Below are 24,901 nucleotides of genomic sequence, written 5' to 3'. Positions count from 1 at the left end.
CACCCCTTCACACTTTTATGAGAGCCTGATACATTGCATTCACAGGTATAATAACTTGCACTAATGAGAGAAATGTTCTAGTTGATATGTGAGCAACAAGTGATAACCTAGAAGTAAGCTGTTTTTATTTCCTATTCATATGGGTCAAGTTGCATGCAAGAGACACCCCTTCACACTTTTATGAGAGCCTGATACATTGCATTCACAGGTTTAATAATAATAACTTGCGTGCAATGGGCATGCCAGCTAGTCACACTTTCATGAAAGCTGGCATATTACATTTACAAAGGTCAAATGACTTGCATGCAAGTCATTTGAATGTCCGGACATGTCTTCTTGACCTGTGAAAATAATTTCTGAAAGTAGATTTTGCTTTCACGAAAACCTGGGGCTCCTTTGTGAAGCAACTACAACTTTTCATCTTGTATCTTGCACTTTTCTTTGTACTAAGTGATAAAGATCTGTAATTATTACTTACCTATCAATGTTGTTTATTTTCAGAGACCAGTAAAAATTGATTCTGTGTGCTTACAATCAAAATAATGAATTGTCTGGCTAGCACCTTCAAATATACTCTAGGAAAACCTTTCATTGCTAAAAGTAAGTTAGATGGAAGTTTAAATAAAGAGGGTCAAACAAGTAAGCTTGTGAAAAATCAACAAATCAACTAGTTTGCATAATCCCACATTAAGTACCACCTATCCCTATTAATAATTCAATCAATATACATAGGTAATTAGATCACTTATGCACCCTTGTGATTTTTTCCCCTCACACTTTCCAATAAAAAAAAAAAAAATAAAATAAACATCTAAGTACCTAGTTGCTAACATTGCCTTTCTTCTTCTTCTTTCTGTAATCAAATCTCTTTTTTGTGCTGTTTTAGATTTAACCCGAGCCATGGCATCATTCACACCAGACACTTACAAGACTTTGGTTGTGCATGTGCCCAAACAATTTGTAGTTCATGTTGAGCTCAATAGACCAGATAAGCTGAATGCAATGAATCATACCATGTGGCTGTAAGTATTTACTTATCTGACGTCCAGCTTCACGTCCTCACAACTTTTGTGGGTGTTGCAGCATTACTAACCACCTAGGAATGGAAATACTAGGTCTAAAGGCTGACATTGAGGGTCTGTGTGCTTACAATCAAAATAATGAATTGTCTGGCTAGCACCTTCAAATATACTCTAGGAAAACCTTTCATTGCTAAAAGTAAGTTTGATGGAAGTTTGAGTAAAGGGGGTCAAACAAGTAAGCTTGTGAAAAATCAACAAATCACCTAGTTTACATAGTTGCTAAAAGTAAGTTTGATGGATATTTGAGTAAAGGGGGTCAAACAAGTAAGCTTGTGAAAAATCAACAAATCAACTAGTTTGCATAATCCCACATAAGTACCACCTATCCCTATTAATGATTCAATCCATATACATAATTAGATCACTTATGCACCCTTGTGATTTTTTCCCCTCACACTTTCCAATAATAAAAAAAAAACTTAAACATCTAAGTACCTAGTTGCTAACATTGCCTTTCTTCTTCTTCTTTCTGTAATCAAATCTCGTTTTTGTGCTGTTTTAGATTTAACCCGAGCCATGGCATCATTCACACCAGACACTTACAAGACTTTGGTTGTGCATGTACCCAAACAATTTGTTGTTCATGTTGAGCTCAATAGACCAGACAAGCTGAATGCAATGAATCATACCATGTGGCTGTAAGTATCAACTTATGTAAGGTGAAGCTAGGGATCCTCACAACTTTTGTGGGTGTCACAGCATTACTAACCACCTAGGAATGGAAATACTAGGTCTAAAGGCTGACATTGAGGGGTAAGTATATTGCCTTTTCCACAAGTGCAGATGCATGAAAAATGTCTAAAAAATGGCCTGACTCTCTGTCAAAAACTAGTCAAGAGAGCAAGAGATTGTAAATTTGGGGGCAAGTTCCTTCTTTGCAATACTTTTTAATTTGTAGTGCTTCTACTGGTGACTGCTCTTTAAAGTTATGTACCCAATCCCCCATGAGGCTGAGTGAAAGCACAGACCTGGGAAATTTTTGAGTCTCCTGAGAATCAAAGCCAGGGCTGCTGGAGTAGGTGTGGTACAAACCTATCATGTTACCCACTTGTCCTTGTCCACTTGGGAAAAAAATACTTCAAGTGTTGGGGCTGATACATATAAGGATTCTCCTATTCAAGACATGAAAACCAAATCTATATTATTATGTAAGATTAACAGCATTTTGTTTTGATTTACACAAGGCATACCTGTAATGTTGACTCAATAAAAAACCAATACAGATAAAATCGACCATAGCTCGTATCCCTACGTTATTATCTATGAGCCTTTGAACAAATAGTCAACAGTCCCCCCTCACACATAAACAAACTTGGAAGCACTCTCAATTTATAATCAGGGAACCTTTGACATGAGTTGCAAGGAATGTAAACATTCGTGAATTGTGGCTGATGAATGCGTGATTTACGTTTAAAAATAGTTGAACAAAGTAGGTGGATTTGTTTACCTTTGCCACACGCCATATGCTGATAGGATGGAATTGTCTGGATTTTATAAACTGTCTACTTAGAAGTAGTAGGTACCTATTGATAGACCCTCTGAACCCTCTGCATATGTAGAGGTACTTGGATTATTTTTCAAATATGAATTTCTTTTGCAAAATGAATACTAGAATCAAATATTTGAAATCAGTTTCCTCTAAAACAATTATCAAAATGTGTACTTAAGTACGCCAAAATAAGATAGCTAGTTGAGCTTTGAAAGTTGAACTTTTTTCCGAGTTGAATACTTAGATAAGAAATAGAAAGTAAAAATGGACTTACATTTGGTGTTTTGCTCAGTGACAGTGGTCAGACTGTTCAGATTAGATGACTTATCACTGCAGCACAGACTTAACTGAATCTCTCTGGACTGAACTGTTAACACCTGCCCAATGATCTCTCTATTACTCTAATGATAATTAATGCAGAGACTTATCTAGCTCTCTCTTTCTCTTCTCTCCTCCCCTATCGTCCTCTCTCCTCCCTATTCTCTTCCCCTCCTCTCCTCTCTCATTTCTTCTCCTTATCCGGCTGAAAGTATATTCGGGGTATACTCTAACCTAACTTAACCTTTTGAAGGCAAAGGAGGAGCTAGTCAAAATTGTCAAAATCTCAGCCCCACCGATTCTGATGATGCGCCATCTTGGATTTCCTATGGTTTAGTAAAAGCACTATAATCGAAGAGGGAAAATCCGAAAGTAATACATATTCTACTTATCTAGCCAGTCCACAAGTAGATATAGCTACCCTCTTGGTGAGCTTTCAAAGTGTGTACTCAAACTCAAAAGCAAGATAAGACACTCATGTTCCCCCATGTGTCATAGTACTCGTGGTTCTATCATTCATGTGTCTTCCAATGTGCTCATACCTTGTGAATTTCCATGTGCTTATACGTACCTAGTGCATACCAATGTGCTTTTACGGTATGGGTATCCATGTGTTTATAAGTTATATGTATGGATGTACCTTGATTCCCAATGTGCTTATAGGTACCATATGGGTTCCCATGTGCTTTTCCATGTGTTTATACCTTGTGCTTACAACATTTCACGTGGATTAAGGTGTGCTCTGGATCAACCTTTGGCCCTTCGGGGAGGTTCAAAAAGGAAAAAGAGTAAATATGGTAATATTGGGAAATTGTATGTTCATTTCCAAGGCCGACTCTCATGTGGCCCTTACAATCATACCGATTTTAAAAATCCCTGTTTGAGACGGCAAATCGAAGCATTTTTTAGGCAAGTGATATCTCTGATGTACACATAAAAGAATTTCATCTTTATTTTAGCCAGCACAGCGGCACGGCAATAGCACTTTAAATGCCCCAGTTTCCAATGGATCCCTGAAGTTAAGTAACGTTGCACTTGGTTAGTATGCGAATGGGTGATACTTAATTACTGACCAAAAGCCCCTGCCCCACTCGGTCTTCATGAGAATAATGTGAGGGAACGGGTAGCTTGTCACCAAATAGACGATAAAACTAAAACCTTCCCGTCAAACCCCGTCAAACAACCTTAGCAGTTAGGTATTCAGTTAAATCTCTATCGAACAAACACCTACATGCATAGATTGCGTAGTAGTCATTGTCTTCTAGAATTCACTGGACGAAGTTCTACTTCTAGAATTCTGTCTAGCTCTAAAGACCTAGACCTTTAGACCGCAGTGCACGTACCTATCATGGCATTTCCTCTTAGCAATTACGAAATCCCTAATTGATTGTTTATCAACCGCTTATACCGCTCTACCTGTGCACTTTTAAACAAATTCTTCATGTGATAACCTTTTCACCTGGCGGTATCACTGGTATTTTATTTTTAGTATTTGCTAGTAAGTACTACTACAACTTACAATGACTGCTACCTACCTTGTATTGTATTTGTTCCTTGTATCCTTGTAACTTTGTTCCTGCACGTACCTATCATGGCATTTCCTCTTAGCAATTACGAAATCCCTAATTGATTGTTTATCAACCGCTTATACCGCTCTACCTGTGCTCTTTTAAACGAATTCTTCATGTGATAACCTTTTCACCTGACGTTATCACAGCTATTTCATTTTTAGTATTTGCTAGTAAGTACTACTACAACTTACAATGACTGCTACCTACCTTGTATTGTATTTGTTCCTTGTATCCTTGTAACTTTGTTCCTTTTTCGATAACTACAATGACTAACAAAATCTAAAAATATGCTACGAGTAAGTGATCATGTCACGCTATGACAACAACTTAAATGTATCATTTTATTTTATTTTTGATTTCCTCGATTGAAATAGCTGCTCGATTGTCCTCACCAGGCTAAGTGCATCCCCTTACCCCGTATAACCCGTATTCCAAGCACAGAGTCAACTTTGTTCCTTTTTCGATAACTACAATGACTAACAAAATCTAAAAATATGCTACGAGTAAGTGATCATGTCACGCTATGACAACAACAACAACAACTTAAATGTATCATTTTATTTTATTTTTGATTTCCTCGATTAAAATAGCTGCTCGATTGTCCTCACCAGGCTAAGTGCACCCCGTATAACCTGTATTCCAAGCACAGAGTTAAAAAATAGACCCTGCCGGAATTCGAACCCGGGACCTCCGGCATGCAAGCCTAGTATGATACCCACTCGGTCTCGGTGGTTATCGAGTTTGTTCTACCGTTACCTATTTGGAGCATAGTCCATTGCTCATGATCATGAATAATCCTGCGGAAAATGAATCTGTTCATAATTTAAACCTACGGAAAATGAAGCTAGATTATTTGCGGCCCACAATAGCACGACTGCCGAGACAATAGGGGACAATTACTGTTATGTGTGAAAAAAACGAACAATTAGGTTGATGGTGTAATTAATTTCGGCGTGTATTAATACCAGGCCCGTAGTCAGGATTTTAGATTCTTGGAAGCTTGACCCATCCTTTACGGCTGTTTACCCCTACACTTAGGCCTCTGAGTGGGTTTTTTGTGTTTGGAGTTAAGCTGCTATCCCCGGGCCTTGATCCAGGACTTTAGTGAGGGGGGTCCTAAAAATCCAAACCCAAAAGGTCCGGAGTACCCCCCATTAGTTTTTACATGTAAAAAGTACAAATAACATACCTGAGGAGGGGCAGCCCCCCTTGGCCCTTCCCCTGAATATGGCCCTGGTTCATACCTAGTTTTCTGATTGATTTCTGAGTATGTCCACAGGTGTTGTATTGTGATTGGTACTTGGAAAGAAACGCTCTAATCTCTTGAAATATTCGAGCAAATTTCTTTTCAACGCACGATTGAAATTTATTCCCATAGGAATCGGACACGTTAAGTGTGCTTTGGACATTAGTGCTACATGTGGGATTGTGGCTTCAGTTGATTGAGAATTAGAAATGCTTGTCACACTGGTCATTGATTTTATGGGGTTTTATGATATTCATAGTCGTGTTAGTCAATTTTCCGAACTTTGGCCAATGCTGAGAAATGGTGACATGGTTAGACCAGCGGTAACGCTTCCTAAATTGCCATGCAGAAGGTACCGGATTCGATCCCCACCATGCACAAAGAAAGGTCTATAATTTCGATGGCAAATAATGCAAATATGTCAACGGTCTACTTTTTGGTGTTCTCGTGTTCATCCAGCACCTACATGAGAAGTATTGTGTCTCTTCTTGCCCATCTGATGAGAGGCATACTACGGGATGGGCACGCTACGACAGAGACCACACGAGTCTAATGTAGCAGATTCATTGCTACGAAACAAAAACGGCGGTGAAACACTTTTTACTTTCTATTACTGAAGTATAGCGAAACTATAAACTTATAAATTGGCGAAACCCGGTATGGTAGTGAATAAAATAATATTGTAAAACAAAAAAGATTTCATTTTCCCCTATTAATGATATTCAACTAAAGTATAAAGCTATGAAGTATTGCAATAGGTCCATATTATTATTATTATTCCTAATTAAATTCAACCATTTCCAACCATCTACAGGGAGATTGGCGAATGTTTCGACTCGCTGAGTGAAAATGAAGAGTGTCGGGTTATCATTCTGTCTGCCGCCGGCAAAATATTCACTGCCGGCCTGGATTTATCCGGCATGCTATCGCTAGGCCAGGAAATAGCTGAACAGGAGGATGTGGCCAGGAAGAGCAAGATATTGAGATAATTAAATTCAACCATTTCCAACCATCTACAGGGAGATTGGCGAATGTTTCGACTCGCTGAGTGAAAATGAAGAGTGTCGGGTTATCGTTCTGTCTGCCGCCGGCAAAATATTCACTGCCGGACTGGATTTATCCGGCATGCTATCGCTAGGCCAGGAAATAGCTGAACAAGAGGATGTTGCCAGGAAGAGCAAGATATTGAGGAAACTCATCACCACCTATCAGAAATCTATATCCAGTTTGGAAAGGGTGAGTTTTCTTTTGTTATTTTTATTTTAACCCATTAGTGCATAAAGTAAGTTTTGTTCGTTTTTGTGGAATATTTCTTTGAAAATTGGGTGTTTTGGTTCTTTAGCTGGGTGATAAACAAACAGTTCAACTTTCAGTACAATCAATTTGGAACATTAAAAAATAAAATCTCACTAAGTTGTGTCACCATTTTTCTGAGTGTCTTAAAAATAGGATGCGCACTAATGGGTTAAAACGTTTGATTGAAGGAACTTTAACAACAAAGGTGTCATTGTCTCGAAATCGAAGAGAGAAAGAAAATAGGATAAGAGAAAGCAAGTCGTTCGGAGGACGAACCTTATTTGTTCGTTTTTGTGGAATATTTCTTTGAAAATTGGGTGTTTTGGTTCTTTAGCTGGGTGATAAACAAACAGTTCAACTTTCAGTACGATCAATTTGGACCATTAAAAAATAAAATCTCACTAAGTTATGTCACCATTTTTCTGAGTGTCTTAAAAATAGGATGCGCACTAATGGGTTAAAACGTTTGATTGAAGTAACTTTAACAACAAAGGTGTCATTGTCTCGAAATCGAAGAGAGAAAGAGGACAAGATTGGAGAAAGCAAGTTGTTCCGAGGATGAACCTTACTGTTTATAATAAAATCCGCCCCGGGCGGGAATCTAACCTCTGACCTAGCGCTTACAAGGCAGACGCGCTACTCTCCAACCTACTTGCCAACAAACTTAGGTATGTCTCGAAGTTATTGCTTACTTTTGTATAAGGAAAGTAAACATTGCTGATTACCTAATCTTCTCATTTCTGTATTCCAGTGTCCGAAACCAGTGATCTCTGCCGTGCATGGAGCTTGCATTGGGGGAGGTATGAGCTTGATCACAGCAGCAGACATAAGATATGCGACCAAAGATGCGTGGTTTACGTTGAAAGAAGTTGACATAGGTAAGTGGAAGACCTAGTACATCGTGCCGAAGAGAGAGTAGACAAGAAGCCAGCCGTGAGAACGAATCTTATCTGTTTGGAATAAAATCCTCCCCGAGTGGGAGTTGAACCCGTGACCTAGCGCTTATGAGGCAGACATACTACCCTTCAAGCTAACCAGGTGTGCTAAAAGTATGTTTAATGGGTGTCCTCGCCAAAACTTTTGTCTCACGAATTTACTGGCTGAACTGCGGCCTGTTCTTGAGGCAACTTTGTACGTCACAATTCTCAATATTTTGACGTCACTGAAACTACGATAACGGGTATGAACTGTTTCTAATGATTTTTATTCTGTAATATTACGTAATAATATCGTGGCATTTGTAAATGTCTTTCTGGAATTGGGGCCTGGTTTCAACCATGTTCTGTTTGTTTTCAGGTTTAACCGCAGATGTTGGCGCTCTGCAAAGACTTCCCCGTATCATAGGCAATCAAAGTCTACTAAAATCAAAACTTCTTTGGAATGGTCCTAATTCTAAAATCAAAACTTCTTTGGAATGGTCCTAATTCTAAAATCAAAACTTCTTTGCAGTGGTCCTAATTCTAAAATCAAAACTTCTTTGAATGGTCCTAATTCTAAAAGCAAGACTTTAGGTTACTCACCTTCTTCAGATAATGACATTGTTTCTTTGCTTGTGATTATTTCTGTATTGATTTTAAGTTTATAAGTTTGTTTCTGTATAATACCAGCAATTACATACCCTACAAGCCGTGCTTGATAAACTTATACGAGAGGTACTAAAAGCTTGACTGGCAGGGATATTAACAGTAACTAGACAATAAACAGAGAGGATGAAAATACAGGAAAAGGCAAAAGAGAGGGGGAATCTCCGCCTCCTCCTTCTCCTCCCCCTATACCTCTTCCTCCTCACCCCAACACATATCTACGTTAAGTTTGATCAATATTATTATTATCATTACTTCCCGTGCCTATCATACAGGAGGACTCACAGTGTTTATATTTCTAAAATGTTATGTACAAGTAATTTACACAAATATCTACTTATACTGAAGTACTTTTTTCTTGATGAATACCGTATATCTATTATTATGTTCGATTCGGCGAGTCGTGTCTTTCTCAAAACAGTCGTGTCTTTCTCAAAACGAATCGTGTCTTTCTCAAAACACCTTTGTATATCTATTATTATGTTCAATAAATGAATAATTGAATTGAATTGAATTGAATTGAATTGAATAGTTGATCCTAAAGTTCTTCCCACAATTTCCCCCCCCCCCCCCTCGTGTGTTTAATAAAAATGATACCATTTTGAGATCGTACTTTTTTCCATCCCCTCCGGATATTCTAGTAAAAACCGTAGTACTTTTTTTCTCTTTTCCTTCTAGTACTTTTTTTCCCTCTTTTTCCGCTCTATTAGGGGTTTTTCCGTATTGGGGTCACCGTTGCTAGCTACTTCGGGTTCATAATCCCACTGTTCCCTACTTGAGTCGTTTCGCTTTTGTTCTCTTCTTTCTGCGTTCTTCCATATAATCCTTGAATTTTACGTTCAAATTACAACAATGAATCGAATGGTGAAACTTTTAGAACTGTCCGACTTACAGTTGTGCAAATGTAATAGAAAGTCGTGTGATGTTCACACCAGATTTTTCCGTATTGGGGTCACCGTTGCTAGCTACTTGGGGTTCATAATCCCACTGTTCCCTACTTGAGTCGTTTCGCTTTTGTTCTCTTCTTTCTGCGTTCTTCCCTATAATCCTTGAATTTTACGTTCAAATTACAACAACAGTAACACCACAAAGTTGAAGAGTTGTATCTCGCGCAAAGAGCGGGAACTTTTGAAATCCCCTGTATTGTGTTTTATGTGGAAGAACGAGGAGGAAGAAGAGAAAGAAAAAGAAGAAAGGGAGGAGGAGGAGAAGAAGAACGGGAGAGAGAGGGAGGAGGAGGAGGAAGAAGAAGAAGAAGAATACCCGCAACGTTCGGTCTGCCTCGTCAAAGCTCGTTTTATGTTGCGTTGAATTCCGTTTTGTGTGTGTATTCTTGTGTTCATCTGTTTGGAGAGAACAACAGTAACACCACAAAGTTGAAGAGTTGTATCTCGCGCAAAGAGCGGGAACTTTTGAAATCCCCTGTATTGTGTTTTATGTGGAAAAACGAGGAGGAAGAAGAGAAAGAAAAAGAAGAAAGGGAGGAGGAGAAGAAGAAGAAGAATACCCGCAACGTTCGGTCTGCCTCGTCAAAGCTCGTTTTATGTTGCGTTGAATTCCGCTTTGTGTGTGTATTCTTGTGTTCATCTGTTTGGAGAGAAAAAATTCTACGGAGAAAAAAGAGAGCAGAATTTTCTTCTCTCGTCAGTTTGCAGTTTTGGGCCGTGTCGTCGTAATCGCGTGTGATACGCTTCTTATCGTGAAGGCAATGTGTCAGAAGTGTGTATGCGTGCGTGTTTTTTGGGACATTTAACAGCTTTTTCTCTCACCCAAAAGGGAATAGGATTTCGCTCACATGTACATTCCGGGCAGTGTTAGTCCAACGAGAATCGTGCTGGATAAGTGAAGTGGCACAGGATATCAATCCATTTTCAAGTGTTTGTGCGTGTGAAAACGTGCGATTTGCTTTTCCAAAGCTCCCCAGTGAATACTGGTAGATATTGAGTTGCTTTTGTCTCTAATTCCTGTGAAAAATACAACAGGAATCCGATCGTTCCCGTGTTTTTGTTTTCAATGTAAATTGTATTTAACACACCCATAAAAACAGTTTTATAACACACGTTATACGATGTTTCCGAGCTGATTTCATTTTAATATCTTCCCATAAACAAGAAGACGAGTCCAAGATTTTTTTAATGGCTTTTAAAAATGTTTGGAAATGGAAAAACTCGAAATAAAAACGGACCTCGCCCCTTACACACATTGAGGTAAACAATTGAGGTAAACAAATTGATGTTATTTATAATAATATGCTCTTTATAGAATGACAGTTCCAATGGGAGCTCATATCTTTCTGAAACTTCTCGTTCCGGAAAAGAGCCACATGTGATATGTATGTCATATTATTTGTGGCTGGAATGCCACATGGTGTCTCTTGTTTGTTCCAGGAATGTCACATGTGTGTCATATTCGTGTTAGGAAAGTCATATTTTATGGCTGGAATGTCACATGTATGTCACATTAGTTCCAGGAATGTCACATGTGTGTCATATTTGTGTCAGGAATGTCATATTTTTTGTGCCCTGAATGTCACGTGTGTGTCATGTTCGTGACGTGGGTAGAATGTCACACTGTATCATGTTTGTGACGGAAATCACAGATGTATGGATGTATTTGTGCCGGGAATAACATTTTTGACCTGTGACTGAAATGCCACATGTGTGTTATATTTGTGCCAGGAATGTCAAATGTATGTCATATTTGTGACTTCAATGTCACATACATATGAGTCATATTTATTCCTCTGGACACGAAATAATAATAATAATAATAATAATAATAATAATAATAATAATAATAATAATTATTATTATTATTATTATTATTATAATTTTATTCCAGAATGTCACATGACTTTGTCCGGAATGCCTCATGTGTGTTATATTTGTGCCAGGAATGTCAGATGTATGTCATATTTGTGGCTGGAATGTCACAACTGTCGCATATGTGACCTATTTATTCTTGAAATGTCACATGTGTGGAACTGAGTTTTGTAATTAGGATAAAGTTTTTCTCCTAAATTTAATTCCCTAGCTCTGAAAATAAATAAATGCAAATAATTGTGCTATTATGTCACAATTTTTGGTTAGCTCTAAAAATAGAAGTGAATTTGTCTAACAAGTAATTTTAAAATAATATGGATAATCAAGGACGATAAGTAAACATTTCCATCTTGATATTTTTGTTCTTTATATGGTTTTATGTTCCTTGAGATCTCTGTTTGAGGTCCAATTTTGTAATTAGGTACCTATTTTTTCTTCAGTTATGGATATATTACCTGTTTTACCTACCTATTCTGGGATGGATATATCTTTAATTTTGGCTGTATTGTCCTCTCAGGTATTGTGCGAATGTGTAATTACATGAGTGGAACTGAATTTTGTTCTCTCTTCCCTTTTCCCTGATTTTGATTTACGACGTGTGCTTTCACCTAGCATTCTAGCCCATTGTAGTTCGTAAAGCAAATCCAAATGACTGTAAAATCATAAAATCTATTAATAGTGAAAGAGAGGGAGGGAGGGGGAGAGCGAGAGACAGGAGGAGAGGGAGAGAGAGAGAGAGGAGGAGAAGGAGAGAGAGAAGGAATAAGTGTGAGGGGAAAAAAGGAGGGATTTTAGCTCTCATCGTAAAAGAGGATAAAGGGAGGGACCGTTATATGGTTTTATGTTCCTTGAGATCTCTGTTTGAGGTCCAATTTTGTAATTAGGTACCTATTTTTTCTTCAGTTATGGATATATTAGATACCTGTTTTACCTACCTATTCTGGGATGGATATATCTTTAATTTTGGCTGTATTGTCCTCTCAGGTATTGTGCGAATGTGTAATTACATGAGTGGAACTGAATTTTGTTCTCTCTTCCCTTTTCCCTGATTTTGATTTACGACTCCTCTCAGGTATTGTGCGAATGTGTAATTACATGAGTGGAACTGAATTTTGTTCTCTCTTCCCTTTTCCCTGATTTTGATTTGTTTTTCTGGCCTGGCCTAGACATGAGGTTATTGTTTAATTGATTTCAAATATCGTTTTACTGAATCTACATCTTGTCACGTCAACCTTTCGACTAATGGAGTCTTATAGCTAGATATGTTTTTCTTCTTTTCTTCTGCCATTAAGTAGATACAGAAAATAGTAGGTATCTTGAAATTCCAAGAATTTGAATGGATGGATACTCTTACTATCTAATGACACCGTTTTGAAGGGGAGAAAAACCCACGTAACTTATCTAAGGCGTAAGATGAAATGGATTTTGATTTACGACGTGTGCTTTCACCTAGCATTCTAGCCCATTGTAGTTCGTAAAGCAAATCCAAATGACTGTAAAATCATAAAATCTATTAATAGTGAAAGAGAGGGAGGGAGGGGGAGAGCGAGAGACAGGAGGAGAGGGAGAGAGAGAGAGAGGAGGAGAAGGAGAGAGAGAAGGAATAAGTGTGAGGGGAAAAAAGGAGGGATTTTAGCTCTCATCGTAAAAGAGGATAAAGGGAGGGAAGGAAGATAAAACTTTCCCAATATATCCCTTCATGCCCTTCCCTACTTCCTTTTCCACCCTTTTCACATACCCTATCTTCTCTCCTTTCTCCATCTTTTTGCCTCCCTCTCTTCCTCCGTTTTCCATGTATCCTTTCCTTTCTCTCCCCTCCCTAGCGTGTTTGACCCAATTTGATTTCGCTCTTAACAATTCAGAAACTTTACGAGGTTTAAAGGCATACGTAAAGGGAGGGAAGGAAGATAAAACTTTCCCAATATATCCCTTCATGCCCTTCCCTACTTCCTTTTCCACCCTTTTCACATACCCTATATTCTCTCCTTTCTCCATCTCTCTCCCTCCCTCTCTTCCTCCGTATCCCATGTATCCTTTCCTTTGTCTCCCCTCCTTAGCGTGTTTGACCCAATTTGATTTAGCTCTTAACAATTCAGAAACTTTACGAGGTTTAAAGGCATACAAAATTAATTCCCTGTTTTCTATCTCCCTTCCTGTCTCTCTTTCTCTTATCCTACCTTCTATTCCCTTCTTTTACCTTCTCTTTTCCGTCAAATCCCACTCTTTCCTCCTCTTCTTTTTCTTCTCCGTCTATCCCTTTTCCTCCCATTTTTCTCCTCCTTTTTCCTTACCCGTCTCTTCCTTTAGTCACACCTTCCTCCTCCTCTTCTTCTTCCTTCTCCACCTCCTCCACCACCTCCTCCTCTTCCTTCTCCTCCTCCTCTTTCTTTTTCTCATCCATCTCACACACGGAATTAATGTCCTTTTCTTTTTATACTTCCCCTCTCTCCTCCTTCCTTCATCTTCTTATTCTTCAATCTATCCGCCCCCTCTCTCCTCCTCCTTCCTTCACCTTTCTTCCTCCCCTTATTCTCTCCTCCCCTTCGTCTCTTGGGATTGTTTTACTGCTGGACAGTAAAATTTTCTCCCGAGTAATTTATCATGTTCACGTTCGACTCCACTGGTCTTTCCACTGACGGCACTCGTCGGGCCAGTTTCGGTTCTCGGGGTCGATTACTGGCGCAGTCGAAAAATTGAACACGACTTTTCGGTCCGCCCCGATGGCAGTTTAAACTAAAGAGAAAGCAATTTTTGGCTCTTTCTTTTTTGTCCAATTAGGTACTTTAACCTTTTAGTAGGTCGTTCGCGCCTCTACGGGGTCCACTGCATTGAAGCGATTGCTAGTCTTCTGACTAAATCTATTAGGGTATCCGATACCAACTCTCCTCTTGTCCATTTCTTGTAGTTATCTCTCGCCTATAATCTATAAAAATCTTTGTGGAGTATGAAGGACATGCAAAGGTGTACACAGAACAAACATCTTAGTATTTCTTTTAAATTCGCTTCTAAAGTCTTTTTTGTTGAATATTCCACTAGAGTGTCTAAAATTTAACTGCCTTGTCCCGTGTCCCCAAATGTTCCAACTTGACAGCATGCAGACTTGCGCAAGTTGGTTCAGAACTTTTGCAATAACTAAGTAATAACTCATCTAAAGTAGTAAAAAAGTTTGCCTTCTCTCTCTCTCTCTCTCTCTCTCTCTCTCTCTCTCTCTCTCTCTCTCTTTCTCCCTCCCTTTTGAAGATAGTGGGTAACTTTCTTTTCTCTCCCTCCTTTCTTTCTATCTCCTTTCTTCCATATTTTAATTCTGAAAGTGGTTTGCCTACGTACCTATCTGCCCGGGATCTAGGTAGGTTAGAGGTTTCTCTCTTTTCCTCCCTTCTTCTCTTCCTCCCTCTCCCTTCTTCTCTTTCTCTCCCTCCTTCCTTCTATTTCTCTAGTTCTTTCTTGTTCCATATTTCAATTTTAAAAGTGGTTTGCCTACGTTTGAACCTGAGCTGTAGGTAGCTGTACCTACTTTTGAATCCAGAACCTACATTTTCTTTGCTTTCATGTTCCAAGTACTATTTTATTTTATATTCCAAGTTCTGTGATTATATTATATGTATTTTTATTTCGCTTTTATCCACAAAAAAATTAATATCTACCTTTTCTACATATTTCTTATATGAAATATTCTACATTATATTTTCTTAAGTAATACCTACATACATTGTATGGTCTACCTTTTCCCGACCTCATTCAAATAAAACAGGCGAAAAAAGAAAAATTCAGCCTATTCCCTGTTGAAAGTATTAAAAAATTCAACGAATAATCTTGAAACTTTCGGATTAGTGTAACAAAGAGTCGACGTGCTTGAGATCAGGGAAATCCCCAAAGAGATGTACGTAGCTCTCCTACAGAATTAATAGATTTGGAAGGAAAATAGCAAAGAAAAGCTTTAAGCTTCTTTTAATCGGAAAATAAAGATAGGAGATTCCTTCATCTCAAACTGTAGGCTTGTTTTTCTGGCCTGGCCTAGACATGAGGTTATTGTTTAATTGATTTCAAATATCGTTTTACTGAATCTACATCTTGTCACGTCAACCATTCGACTAATGGAGTCATATAGCTAGATATGTTTTTCTTCTTTTCTTTTGACATTAATCCTTGGAATTTGAATGGATCTGATTAATGTCAAAAGAAAAGAAGAAAAACATATCTAATGACACCGTTTTGAAGGGGGGAAAAACGCACGTAACTTATCTAAGGCGTAAGATGAAATGATAATAATAACAAATGTTACAATCAGCACAAAAGAATATGATTTTTTTTACAAGAGGTTTTAGAAAACATTTTTCATCACTTCTCCATTTTTTTCGCTCTCCTTTTTGAAAAATAATTTCGCTGCTTCCCTCTCCTCACCTCTCTCCCTCTGGTTGTCATTAAAATGCAAATAAATTGTGAGCAAGACAGAGAAGGGAAGGGAAGAAGGTTAGAAAAGAAACCTTTAAAGGGAAATGCGAAGAAAGGTGGTGGAGAAAGGCATGGAAAGATGAATGTTATTTACAAGCCAGAGGATTTTCAAGTCTTGAGAAATTTTCCACACGAAAAACAAGCAAAGGCTGTGAAAAGTAGAGGCTCAGAATGATTTCAGATGTAAAAAAGAAGCCGGGAATGATTTGAATCGAAATAAATGAAGATGCAAATATAATTTAAGTTTCACCTGAAAAAAATAACCCTGTAATGAGCAAATATAATGAAATGAATAAAATTATTACCTACCTAATACACTATGGTCGATCAACATGCCCTGAAACACGTCCACAACTCCACACTATAATTTATTTATTTTCATTTTATTTTTTATTCTAATTTGCTAGGCGCTCAGGTGGATAATGCATCAAAGGAGGTATTTTTGCTTTGTTTTTTTTTTTTTTTTTTTTTTTTTTTTTTTTTTTTTTTTTTTTTACATAATTTTCAATGCAACAATATCCAATTTAGGTCCCAACAACATGCAACTTCAAAAAAGAGATGGAAAATTATGCAACAAAGTATTTATAAAAATAATAAACAAAATCCATTTTATCACTTTGTTCATTATTTCGAAGTTATGTAAGGAATAAAATAGAGTAGGTACCGTAATGGACATATTTTTCTTTTGATTTCAGATAATTATTGGCAAAAGCAGTCTCCCACCCAGTCGTGAACACAGAATGGAAACTACCGACATATTCTTTAGTTCAATAGCAGCTTTGACTGTCGAAATAGCCATCCACAGCATTGGTTACAACATAAGAGATTGAATCATGTAAATCAACTAGTGGTATGAAAACACATTGCAGAATGGAAACTACCGACATATTCTTTAGTTCAATAGCAGCTTTGACTGTCGAAATAGCCATCCACAGCATTGGTTACAACATAAGAAATTGAATCATGTAAATCAACTAGTGGTATGAAAACACATTGATAAATAATTTGTGATTAAACAGGTAAACATTCCTGTGTAGGTATAACTAAGTTGCTAGGATGTGTTTTTGTATGAAATTACAACAAATGATTAACTTTCCACACACAACCAATAAATTCAAATTAGCTTAAATGATACCATAAGTATTAATATAATATGAAATGAAAGTTTTTACAAAGATAAGAACAAAAAGTTCAACAAATGACTTCAAAAGAGACAAAACTAAAACATGTGTGCTTTTTAAACCATAGAACTTGGCAGTCACATAGCTCGTGGTTATTGCAAATATGTACCGACCACACTCAGACCAAGATACGTCCTCGTGTCAAAAAGAAATTACTTCTCATGAATTTCAAGTCTTCAAGCTTCATTCAGAATTCACCCACCCTAGCGCCCTAGCCATCCATACTCGCACGCTTTCAAAGTTCACGCTGTTCATGTTTTGCAATATGTGCAAATATGTACTTATACTAAATATGTGTAATTATAATGTTTTCCCAGTGTTGCTTCTAATATTCAAAATACTCGAATAGACTTCAAAAGAAAGATTTGAATTTCAAGATGTGACAAATTTAAACCTCTTGTTCGTGTCCATGACTACCTTTTCTCTTTTCTTAGTTCTTCTTATACCCAATGAGCTTGGTATTCAATGAAATATGACTTCGGTTCCTTGAGAAAAAATAAAAATGCTGGTACTTTCACAATACAAATTCATATTCATCTAGTGATTAAAGAGGCTATATAAGTTATTATGTATATTAAAATTATGTATTTTAAAAAAGTACTTATACCAAGGTAAATTTGAAGTGTTTCAAATCAATGCGCGGGAGAGACATAATTTTAGTTGTCCTATCCAAAATATTTTAAAATGCTCCCCCAAAAAAGGAGAGGTTCGTAAATCAGCTTAGGACGGCGGAGTCGGCAGAGTATGAAAAGGTACCTTGAATATGAACAAGGCTCTGAGAAGGAAAACTTTCACAATTTAAAACTTCAGGCAGAAAACTGAAAGGCTGGAGTTTTCAAGTTTAGGCGTAAAGGATAAAGAACGAGAGAAAACGAAGACAGGGAAGGAGGCAGAGAAAGAAAAGAAGGATAAAGTGTAAAACAAAATAAGAAATTAATAGAGACCTAGAGAGAAAGAATTAAAGAAAGTTTTCAAGGTGTAAGTTTCAGGGAGAAAGATAAAAACAGAAAGATGAGACAGGAAAGGGGTAGAGAGGGAGAAAGTGAAAGAGAAAGTGGGGAAACTTGATATTTTGTTTTCGATTTTCTTCTTCTCGGAGCTTGTTATCATTTCATTGTTTTCAAACTCATTAGATGTTATATTAGGTGCCCGAATTATTTTCATTCTTTCGTTGAAAGCATCTTCTTCGGAGAAGATAATTTTCTCTAATCCCCTCTTTTCACTTTGTGCTGACATGGACAAAGTGAGATCAGGCTTCCAAAGAGTCTTCAAACTCAGACTAGACTAGAGACTGAATTAATACATAATTAATACCTACTATCCACCCAGCTCGTTCCAGGAAAGAACAAAATTCCTAAAATGGTTAGACCAAAATACGTTGTTTTTCGTCAAAGTCAAAAGGAAAATAACTCTCCTGAGAAACAGTGTCCATGTTAATCGATACCTTTAAATCAGTTTAAAAATGTCACATGCTGTTACACATCGTGTTAAATTATAAAAAAAATATCCCGATACCTAGTATGATACCCTATATGTAAAAAACAAATTCAGATATATTTTTATAATAAACAAAGCTTCCATAGAAAACTAACATTCATGATCCATGACGAGAAAACAAGTAACTTTAAAATAAAATAAACAAAATGTAACCGACCACACTCAGACCAAGATACGTCCTCGTGTCAAAAAGAAATTACTTCTCATGAATTTCAAGTCTTCAAGCTTCATTCAGAATTTACCCACCCTAGCCATCCATACTCGCACGCTTTCAAAGTTCACGCTGTTCATGTTTTGCAATATGTTTTTCTCGTCGCTTTTGTGTAATTTGGGATCATTAAAACTAGCGCCTTTGTGTGTTGATAACCCCGTTCTTTTATTGTTAACCCACCTAATTGCTTGTTTTTTTCTTCTTCTTTTTTCTAGAGAAAAAATTTTGAAAGGATAAATAAACTGAGAGAGAAAGATATGGGAGAGAGAGAAGGGAAGAGGTCTGGGAGAGAGGAAAATATATGGGAGGGAGGAAGGGTACGTGGGAGGGAGAAATATTGATCGTTCTGTTGAATGAATTATGAACTCGGAATTTTTTCCCAGATTTCTAGGGCACACATATTTTATGCCTACATATCTCCCAATTCTTTAGCATTATCATGAGCATGGAGCAATCATTATCAATATTTGCTATGTATCGCCTCGGTAGCTCGGTACAGTTTTGGTTTAAATGACTGTCACATTATTACATACTGTCGTTTGTCGGTCGGAAACAAACACACATGACACGCATACTCGTACTCTCGACTATAAAGTATTGTAAGCTATTGATTCTGACGTGACTTTGTGCATGGAGATTCATCTTGAAAAGAAGAACACCAGAAAAGAAGAACTACTTATCCTAACTTTGAAGAGATTAATCTGGAAATCTAACGTAAGACGTTCCATTATATCTGTTATACTCTTCACAGTTGGTACACCAACACCAACTGTGGTAGGTACACCAACTATGAGTATAAGTTACTGGTGTATTGTAAGTTGTCGACATGGTGTGGAGTAGCGTGTGGAGTTGTGGACAAACCTGGTAGAGGTAGCAATACTCCTGAACCTGGATGTTGAAGATTGATTGTCAATGCAAACGTTAACAACAACAGCTAAATTCAGTATTTAATGCAATATGTTTTTCTCGTCGCTTTTGTGTAATTTGGGATCATTAAAACTAGCGCCTTTGTGTGTTGATAACCCCGTTCTTTTATTGTCGACCCCCACCTAATTGCTTGTTTTTTCTTCTTTTTTTTCTAGAGAAAAAATTTTGAAAGGATAAATAAACTGAGAGAGAAAGATATGGGAGAGAGAGAAGGGAAGAGTTATGGGAGAGAGGGATGAGAGATATGGGAGGGAGGAAGAAAACAAAGCTTCCATAGAAAACTAACATTCATGATCCATGACGAGAAAACAAGTAACTTTAAAATAAAATAAACAAAATGTAAAAAAAGAAAAAAAAAATCAACTGAATCTCCATAAGCACACCGAACGAAATGAAATTCTTTTCCAATATAAATAATTTCTTTGTTTGTAAACTATGAAAAAATGTAATCAAACTAAAGCCATAAACATTTTTATTTCTTTATCTGTACGATACGAATACAGTGTAAAATAATAAAATACAGACGTTACTCCTAAAGAAATAACGAATTAAAATAACTATGTTAAATTTTTGCATCGCAGTTTTAACAATCATGTTATTACTTGTAGATATACAATCTATATCATCGTCTAACAATGAAACGGATACTCCCGGCTTTGATACTAATGATCCCTTATATCCCATGACTTCATCTAATGTTCATATTGAATCTACCAAGTCTAATTTATTTATTCAACCAACAAGCCCACATGAATCCAGTGTAACCGAGTTTGAACGAATAGACGAAGATGAATTCCTTGAGAATTCACAAGTAACCACTTCAACTTTTAGCAGTGTGGTTCCTGCTACAACAATTGACTATGCACAATTCAAACCAACAACTACGAAACCCTCAATAGACACTAGTAAAATAATCTGCCCAATTAAATTATTAAATATAACAATATCACACAAACTCATCCCTTTATCATATTTATCTTTAAGAGGTGTATTTTATAATTTAGCAAGATTAAATAGTACCCAATATTTTTATAGTAAAGCATACGATTTGTTGGAAAAGGAAGCCAATGTAGCATCCATTGCCGCCTACTTCGCCAAGCGTAGTGCCAAGGGTAAGGAGAAGCTACTGGTGGCTTATCGCAATACACAGAACACGAGTTCTACCCCCATGTACAGTTATTTATTAAAAGAAAAATATTTCATCTTGAATGTGATTGGAGGGAAGTATACGAATCCAGTGTGGGATTGTGTGCTGAACAAGTGGATATTCGGATGGATTCTGTCAGTTCAAGGAATAAGGTAAGTCTAGCGGAAAAGATTTGTGCATATTTGTAGGGTCCCCTACAAAGGTCCCCAATGATACAATAACAAGGGTAAAGGGACTTTTCAGTCCTATTCGGACAGGATAAACAAGGTGCATAAAATTTGAAATTTTATGTGAGAACTGTCCATATTTTAGACAAATGTTAGCAAAAATTTTGCAACGATATGACAGAGGTATTATCTTTGTGATATACCTAGTACGTTTGTATGTCTGATGTTTTCCTACATCACGTACCTTGACTTAAACTCGGTATGGGTGTAAACGCTGCTCGCCATCAAAGTTAGTAGAGGGGGACAAATCCCTGAATAGAGAACCCATCCATCATTTAATTAGAGATGGATTGGACAGTAATTAGTACAGGTAAAAGTTCTATGGTAGAAAATGTTTTGTTGTCTAGCTAGTGGCTATTGGAGTGTTTTTCACGTCTGTGTGCTGAAGACGGGAATACCCGGTATAAAATCCTCAATATAAATAATTATATGCACGTATTTGCGTCAGATGTTAATGGAGTATTAAAGACGAGAGAAAAAATTCGCTAGAACAACAAAACACAGTTCAACATTTACTTCTCTAGTTCAGCATTACCTTATCCATCTCGAATTGAAAAATTGAAACTGAGCTTCGGTTATTGAATTTGCACAAGGATAAAGAAGTAGAGCAGATCAGCAGACTGCATTTCATTTGGAGTGACAAGATAAGACCATGAAAGCATATTGGAAAATACGCAGTGAAGAATGTAAATATTAGTTATACTGAATTCAATATGAATCACCCAACTACCCACCACTGAGCTTGGTAATTTATAATTTTTTTATGAAATATTTTATAATTTTTCCTTGTGCAATATAGAAGACAACTAAAAATGAGAAATCTATTCTGTATTATAATTGAAAATTAAATGATTTTACAAAGATAAAACAAAGACGGCTCATCTCAATCGTGTCTAATATCTCAATCTCTAACATAACGTACAGCAATAATACAACTTGCTGATTATTCATCTGCTAAAATTAGGTATTCGATATTTATCATAAATAGCTATTTGATTCTCCATTTTTAAATTATGATTTTATGAAGATTCAAATTTCCCACTGTCATGATTTTCAAATACACTCGAACGAATCAAGCATATTAAATTCATTTCGAAGCGAGAGCTTTTTGAAATTAATATGAGTGCTTGGCAGCTCCCTGGTGAAGTAAATACAGTTTCTGAACGCTTCGTGTGTAGCATTTGAATTTGAATAAAATTCTCCTGTGGAATTATTGAAATGTTGGGGATGTTCTTTCCTTTTTAGTCCGTCCTTCCTTTATTAAATTACGATAGTAATAACAAAAGGTATAGTGGAAAGCTCAAAAAAAAAAAAAAAAGAAAAAAAAATGTGAGAGAACAGTTGTAATAATTAAAAGAAAAAGGATATAAAGAAGTAGGTAGAAAGAGAAAGAACAGTAGGTAACGAGCAAAAGGTAATGGGAGTAGAAGAAAAGTAGGAGAGGGTGTGAGAGAGAGAGAAGAAGGAAAAGAAGGAATCAGAGAGAGAGAGAGAGAGAGAGATGGAATCAGGGAAAGAGAGAGAGGGAGAGACATAATCAGAGAGAGGGAAGGATCAGAGAGAGATAGAGGGAATCAGAGAGAAAGAGAAAGGGGGAGGTAAAGTCAACATTAATGTATGTATAACGCTTCGTGTGTAGCATTTGAATTTGAATAAAATTCTCCTGTGGAATTATTGAAATGTTGGGGATGTTCTTTCCTTTTTAGTCCGTACTTCCTTTATTAAATTACGATAGTCATAATAAAAGGCCCAGCGGGCCCAGCTTGTTACTTTTTATACTATTCATACGTACATGTATCTGAAAACCACGAGAATGGAGCGAAACGAACCAAGGTATTTTTCGATAAATCACAAAAAACGCTTGACTTGGTCTGGAAAATTAAAGAAGAAAATCTCTTATTCGCATTCAATACGGGTCGACATATTTGTGAGCCCTGGAGGCTAGCAGAACTGCTCAATCTCGATTATACAAATCCCTGTCCCCTTGGAACAAGGAGTTCCAAAGAATAAAAGAGATAACAAGAGAGAGAAATTCTATGAAGACAATGTGGAAAATTTCTTGTGCGGGGAAGAAATGAAAGGAAAGAAAGAAATACAACAATGGAAAGCAAGATAACAAAAGGAAAAGAAACTAACCGTCTCCGTAGAAATTTTCGACAATATCTATCCCAGTTGTGGACTTGATGTGCTGGGTGGTTTTGACGGCGCATTATTGACGTGACAAATAGATTGTGTCAATAGCCGCCTGGTGCTGGGAGGCAAATGACAAATGGTTTTCCTTTCTGTAATTACATTTACTCGTCCGATGCGTTCAGGGGTTGAAAATGTGGAACGATATGTCTCTGAGTGACAGGTTTCCAAGTGACCGAAGAATGGGGATAAAGTGGAGTGAAGAAAATGTTCGTCTCAACATTATACCTAGGTATAAAATATAAATACGTAGTTTCTACCTAGACTAAACTACCCTGATATCCTTCAGAAATAAATGTTCTGAAATGCTGATAGGTATAAAATATAAATACGTAGTTTCTACCTAGACTAAACTACCCTGATATCCTTCAGAAATAAATGTTCTGAAATGCTGAAAAAATATTGAGCTCTGTTGCGTCAAAAACTACACGATCTGTCCCGTCGAACTTTCATAAAAATAATCCTCAGGGGACTTGGAACATTTGCTATTTGAGAGAAAAATACTCGCTTGGTGAATAGGAATTCCTATCAAGGTTCAAATGTCGAGCAGGGGAGAGGGAATACAAATTCTAAAAAGCACACGTAGGGAATGAAATTTTCAACTCGCTTCAGTCGAATCACATATTTGCTTTATCAATCAAATGCATGATTGCTGTTTATAAACAACGATCAATGAAAAGGGGGGAAAAACTGAAAAAAGTCATCGTCATAGACTACTTTGTGAAATGAAGTGAACGCGATTAGAGTTGTAGAGTTCAGCATTTATTCGACTGAATAACTAGGCTGAAGAGAAAATACGCTTACATGCCCCTGCATTCGATTCCTTGGGCTTCACACTCCCCAGGCACTTTCCCCATTTCTGCTCGACTTTTTCAAAAAACAACATCGGGAAGAACAAATTAAAAGAACTTGCCCTGATCATATTAAAGGTACGCTCGCTATTATCCATCGCCATCTCTACAGCTCACCGCAATGATGATACAATCTCAACCATCTACACCAATTTGTCCATGTTTTTTTTTTTTAATCTTTTCAATTTGATTTTAATGTAACATGTCTGTTTGAGTAGTATGCTGTGTCATATGGCAACCCAGATTATTGATTGTTTCTCTCTCTTGAAAATCTGCATCTGAGATGCCAAAAACTAAAAAGGAAGCTTTCTATATTTTAAGCGATTTTCACGCATTTTGCTTTCAGTTTATGAATGACGGGCAGTACGAGTGCAGTCTCTATTGATAACCCTACTGATTGCGACGATTGACGCACGTGACAAAATCTGACGCAACTGATCTGCGCCTTTGATAATTTTGACTTTTTTTTACAAGGTTTCTGGACTGCCATTAGTTTTCAGATGATAACGCAAGGCAGTTTTAATTGTGTCACTATGTCACTTAATTAACATTTCCAAGTGTTGTTATTAAGTGTTGACAACCGATTCATGAAGAACATATTTGAAGGAAAAATCATCGGCAAGCGAACCAGAGGCAGACCTAGAGCTATTTTCAAGACATCCAGGTGCAAATAGGCTGCTCATCCTATCAACAACTCAAGGGAGCAGCAAGGGACAGACACATTTGGCTAGAACGACGATGAAATCTACAATAGGGAGGAAACGACAGTAGATTAAAGTAGCTACTCAAAAAAAAAAAAAAAAAAAAACAA

At 37.1% G+C, this 24,901-nt stretch overlaps 2 protein-coding genes across 2 annotated transcripts in view; both read left to right on the top strand.

Moving 5' to 3' along the window:
- Nucleotides 1–1,143: 1,143 nt before the first annotated feature.
- On the top strand, nucleotides 1,144–8,426 carry LOC103523550 (delta(3,5)-Delta(2,4)-dienoyl-CoA isomerase, mitochondrial). The gene is made up of 5 exons (XM_026831243.1): nucleotides 1,144–1,218; nucleotides 1,585–1,720; nucleotides 6,726–6,942; nucleotides 7,754–7,880; nucleotides 8,299–8,426. Exons 1-5 carry the CDS (start codon nucleotides 1,161–1,163, stop codon nucleotides 8,424–8,426), a joined length of 666 nt encoding a protein of 221 aa, XP_026687044.1. The 5' UTR covers nucleotides 1,144–1,160.
- Nucleotides 8,427–19,941: 11,515 nt separating this feature from the next.
- LOC113471839 overlaps nucleotides 19,942–24,901 on the top strand; it is a 13,493-nt gene continuing 8,533 nt past the window's right edge. The window contains exon 1 of the mRNA XM_026831282.1: nucleotides 19,942–20,974. Within this exon, the coding sequence (XP_026687083.1) occupies nucleotides 20,235–20,974 (740 nt within the window). The 5' untranslated portion in view covers nucleotides 19,942–20,234. The remainder of the gene's footprint in view (nucleotides 20,975–24,901) is intronic.

The sequence above is a fragment of the Diaphorina citri genome, unplaced genomic scaffold (genome assembly GCF_000475195.1).
Source record: "Diaphorina citri unplaced genomic scaffold, Diaci psyllid genome assembly version 1.1 scaffold68, whole genome shotgun sequence".
Classification (NCBI taxonomy): Eukaryota; Metazoa; Arthropoda; class Insecta; order Hemiptera; family Psyllidae; genus Diaphorina; species Diaphorina citri.
This window is presented reverse-complemented; position numbering and strand designations above follow the sequence as displayed.